General features: G+C 41.1%; 1 protein-coding gene across 1 annotated transcript in view; it reads left to right on the forward strand.

The window, feature by feature from the left end:
* Morc4 (MORC family CW-type zinc finger 4) overlaps window positions 1–4829 on the forward strand; it is an 86637-nt gene that overhangs the window by 46286 nt on the left and 35522 nt on the right. Inside the window, exon 10 of the mRNA XM_023707998.1 lies at window positions 3620–3709. Within this exon, the coding sequence (XP_023563766.1) occupies window positions 3620–3709 (90 nt within the window). The remainder of the gene's footprint in view (window positions 1–3619; window positions 3710–4829) is intronic.

Genomic DNA, 4829 nt, shown 5'->3' on the forward strand with positions numbered 1-4829 from the left:
CACTTGCTAGCATAACCTGGGTTTGGTCCCCAGCGATCCCAAAAAAAAAAAAAAAAAAAAAGGAAATAAAAATCTAAAGCCTAGCAATTTTGACATGCAGTGAAAGTTTAATCAAAATATCCAAACTTCAGATCTGGCTTACTAAATATAGCTCAAGAATGAAGAAACAGGGGCTGGCGAGATGGCTCAGTGGTCTAAAGCACCTACTTAGAACAAGCTTAGCAAATCACAGGGACTGCAATTCAATCCCCCAGCACCACATGCCAGCCAGCCCCGCCCCCTGGTGGGCTGAGCTGGCCACACACACACACACACACACACACACACACACATGCTCATAAATAAATAAAATTTAAAAAAAAGAGTGAAGAAATATTTTAGGGCCAGCCAGATAGCCCATCGGATTAAAGTGCCTGATCAGGCATATGCAGGAGCCAAAGGTTTGAACCCCCCAGCCTGCCATGCTGGCCCCACCCTCAGGGTGTACTGAGACAGCAATTGATCTGTGTAGTGAGATTCTGTAGACCCTGTCCTAAAAAAAAAAAAAAATAAAACAACATTCAAAGATTGATAGTCATTTCATTTTGTGGTAGGGCAAAGCATAGATTTTGTTTGCCTTCTCTGATCACTTCAGTCTTACTCTATTTCAAAATTAAGATTCACAAATGAACTGGATACCACTTTTTCTGGTTGATCCATCTGAATGATGAATTAGCTTACAGCGTACCCTGCTGGAATTGTCTTTCTGCTTCTTCAAGTCTTGTTTTCTTCTTTCAGATCAATAGCAGGCAAAAAAAATCTTTCTTTTCTAGGTCTGTATCTGTCCATTGTCTCACCACTAACAAAGTGGATGACTCTCTTTGGGACTTTCTTCTCTTTTTCCAGGGGCTCTCAGTTCTACATTTTCAGGGTTTGTTTGTCTTTTTAAGACAGGGTTTCACTATGTAGTTCAGGCTCACCTGAAACTCACTTTGTAGCCTCGGCTGTCCTCACACTCACAGCAGTCCTCCCACCACAGCCTTGCAAGTGCTGGCATTACAGGCATGTGCCTCTATCCCCTTTCACATTTCCAAAGCCTCCTTCATTATTCATCTGTGGTGCCAAATCCCCAAACACTGCTGCAGCTTCAGTGCCTGACACTTAGATAGTGTCTGCTCCTTTTGCACATCCCAGTTCCTACTCCGCCATCCTCATAGCCAGGGGGATGCTGGTGAGACACGGAAATGGCTGATAAGCTCCGTTATCTGTATATTCTTTACCTATATTCTTTGTGGTAAGCATGAGGATTATATTTAGCAATCTTAAATTATAACACTCCAATTTGATTTTTGCCAGCTGCAGTTCAATGCAAAAATTCTATTCCTTTAACAGCTCTGCTACCACACAAGTAGAAAGTCACTGCCTATACATAGGGAAAGATGCAAGCTCAGAAAATGTAAAATCTTAAATTTATGTGAGCAGTTGTCTCCATTTTGACCAAGCCTGACACAATTTCCATGTATGCATATGTGCAGAGCTGGCTAGGAATTTTTCTTACTCGTTCAGTTTGCTTTAAGCAATGTAGATGGGTCCAGCCAAGGTGCTGGTGATAGTATTTGAAGTTGGCACACATGTTTCCCTGGTCACCCCCACCTGCTGCTCTTTACTATGAACTGGGTCAAGATAGGAAGAAGAAGCAATGTTCCATGCTGTCAGCAGGGATGGAGCCTCGAGATGGAGGCTATGACTTCCTGGGGCTTGAAAGATTACACATCAGAGTTGAAGCATTGGACCCCAAAACATTAGATACTATCTCAATTGTGTAATGCACATTACTCTCTTCATATCTTTCTCTCTGATTTTTTAAAAAATTTATTTAGTAAAAGGTCTACAGGGTCTCACTACATAGATCAAACTCATAGTGATCTTCCTGTTTTCAGCCTCCCAAGCACTGGGATTACAGGTGTGCGCCACCATGCCCAGTCTCAGTTGCCATCTCAGTGCACCCTGGGAGTGGGGCCAGCACGGCTTGTGGTGCTGGGAATTGAACCCCAGTCCCTGCACTCTGTCTAAGCAGGCTCTTTGGTCCATTGAGCTTTCTGACTGGCCCTCTCTCTGCATATTGCAGAAGTAAATATGGGCCTCTCACCTAACCCAGCTCACAGTACTCACCTATTTCCTGCCATTCTGTCACTGATCCTTAAACCACTCCTTTCTTTATGAATGAATGAAACTTGGATTGAGGCCTTTGTTCTGGATAGTCATCATCATAGCTGGACTTAGGACCCCTTCGCTCCCCATAATTACAGGTATGCCTTAGTGTCTTTATTCTCAAGGTGGGTTGCACTTGGAAGTGGTAGTTGGAATTAACTCACTAGAATTCCAGTAACTTTTCATGGGATTAAAAATATAAATCTCCTGGGCTACAACAAGTACTGGGAAGGGCTCTCTACACCAAAATCTGTCTTAGTTACTTTGTCATTGCTGGGAGAAAATACCCAACACTCATTAGTTGTAGCAAAGGTTTATTTTAGTTCACATTTGTAGAGGTTTCACTGCATAGTCAGTTGGTCCCAAGGTAGGGTAGCATGGCAGAGGGCTATGGCAGAGAACAAATAGTCCATAACATGGCAGACAGGAAGTCAGATAGCCGGCCTTCTTTCTGTCCTTTATATTCCATCCAGGCTATGAACCTATTGATTGGGCTGGCGAGATGGCTCAGTGGTCTAAAGCACCTACTTGGAACAAGCTTGGCAAAGCACAGGGACCACGGTTCGATCCCCCAGCACCACATGCCAGCCAGCCCCGCCCCCTGGTGGACTGAGCTGGCCACACACACACACACACACACACACACACACTTAATAAATAAAGTTTTTTAAAAAAAAATAAACCTATTGACTGGTTCCACCACACTCAGAATGGGGCTTGCCTCTTCAGTAAATCCATGTAGTCGCACTCAGAACTATGCTAATCCAATCCATATTCTCACATCCAAGATCCAGCAACCTTTTGAAAAACACCACCTATGAGTGCATGAGGCTCTTGGAGGACATCTAGATACATTAAAGTTAATATCTCACTGGTATATAGTAGAGTACCATATTTAATCATCCTGAGTTTTGACTTGATTTTGAATTACTTATCTGTCATCTGAAAAATAACTTACTATCAATTTATCAGAATTTGGCTGCACTATCTCTACAATGTAGTCTTCTGTTATAGTTTCTAAGGTCAACTTACCCTTTCCATAGTTCTGTAACCCTCAAGATTGTTAGAACTTTACTTTTTAGGTCTTGTGTCTGTTTTATCTTCTGAACTGAAGTAATTATTCAACAGTCTGATTTTTGTTAAGATACACAGTTTTCAAAGTCATTGAGCTCCTATCCTAGCTTTTTAATGTGTGTATATTCCAAACTATGCTGAATATTCTAAGCTGTTGCTTTCAATTAAATGGAGCAACTTTTTTTTTTTTTTGAAGAACCGGGGATTGAACTCAGGCCCTGTGCTGGCCAGAGAAGCACTTATTCTACTGAGCCATTTCCCCGGGCTCGCTTTCTATTAAATGGGAGCATCTCAAAAATGGAAAACTTATTTGATAGTACTGAACCTTGACATTTGTCTTAACATTTTCTTTTAGATTGACAATAAATACCCTTGCTCAGAAGCTCAATGCTTATTGGAAGGAAAAGACATCTCAAGAGAATTTTGAAACTTCATCCGTAACCAGGCCAGTACCATAAGTAATAAAATACACTATATGTAAAAGTATTAGGGGTAAGGTCCATAGACCAAATGGAAGAAACAAAGGTAAAATTTTTACACCAGAAAGTTTAATCCACCAAAGACAAGGAAGCACAGGTATTAATTGCATCATTTTCTCTGTAACCTTCTTCATTCTGGCTTAACATTTGTGTAGATTGGATCAGAAATGTGAAGAATTGAGTACTGTCAGTTTAGTAGTGGCAGTGTAATGTAGTGGTAGATGATGACTATTTAAATCAGACACTGCTGTACTGAAAGTCAAGATCTCCTTAATAGTTAGATGGACTTGGACAAATAATTTACTTCACTTCTCTGAACTATATTATATTAGGTGGTATCACACTTTTAACACAGTGCCTGGCATAGAGTAGGGGTTCAGACATGTTAGCAAATTTCTTGTTTTATTCCTAGTGAATATTGTTGGTAATGAAGTAGAATTTCAGAGTAGAAATAGAGAACATAGCCTATTAGAGAAAAGGTACAATTGGCATCTATTGTAGGAAATGGTATACCAAATGTGATGAATTGCATCAATAAGTCAGAAAAGGAGTGTAGTACAGAGCACAGAATAAATATCAACACACACATACACACACACACAGAGTTATATCACTGTCAAGATAGACATTAGAGTGTTCCAAGTTCATTTGGGAGATGGAAGGGAGAGTAGCAGAAGGGGAAGTAAAAATGATCATGATGTGATATTCATATGTACCAATTGTCCATGGTGAATGTATACATTATGAATTGTAAACATGTAGTAATAATAATTAAATAAATAGAAATAGAAACCACCAGCTCTATGTTTATTACTCCTTATTCTAAAGATCTCAACTTATATACATCCCCCATGGCTGCTAAAGAAATGTAAATTAAGATGAGATGCCCATTTTATCTTTCAACTTAGCACTGATTAATGCAGTGAAACAGATTAATATATTGCTAGACAGAGTCCTAGCCCAGGTCGGGTGAGTGTGTGGAGAGCTTCCGGCTACCCTGCGCTGGCGGGACCAGTCCCAGCCCAGGCGCAGCGTGGGCCGGACCCTCTCCCAGCCCCTCGGGCCGCCCCCCACCACTCTGCAGTG

The sequence above is a fragment of the Octodon degus genome, unplaced genomic scaffold (genome assembly GCF_000260255.1).
Source record: "Octodon degus isolate 3935 unplaced genomic scaffold, OctDeg1.0 scaffold00321, whole genome shotgun sequence".
Lineage (NCBI taxonomy): Eukaryota > Metazoa > Chordata > Mammalia > Rodentia > Octodontidae > Octodon > Octodon degus.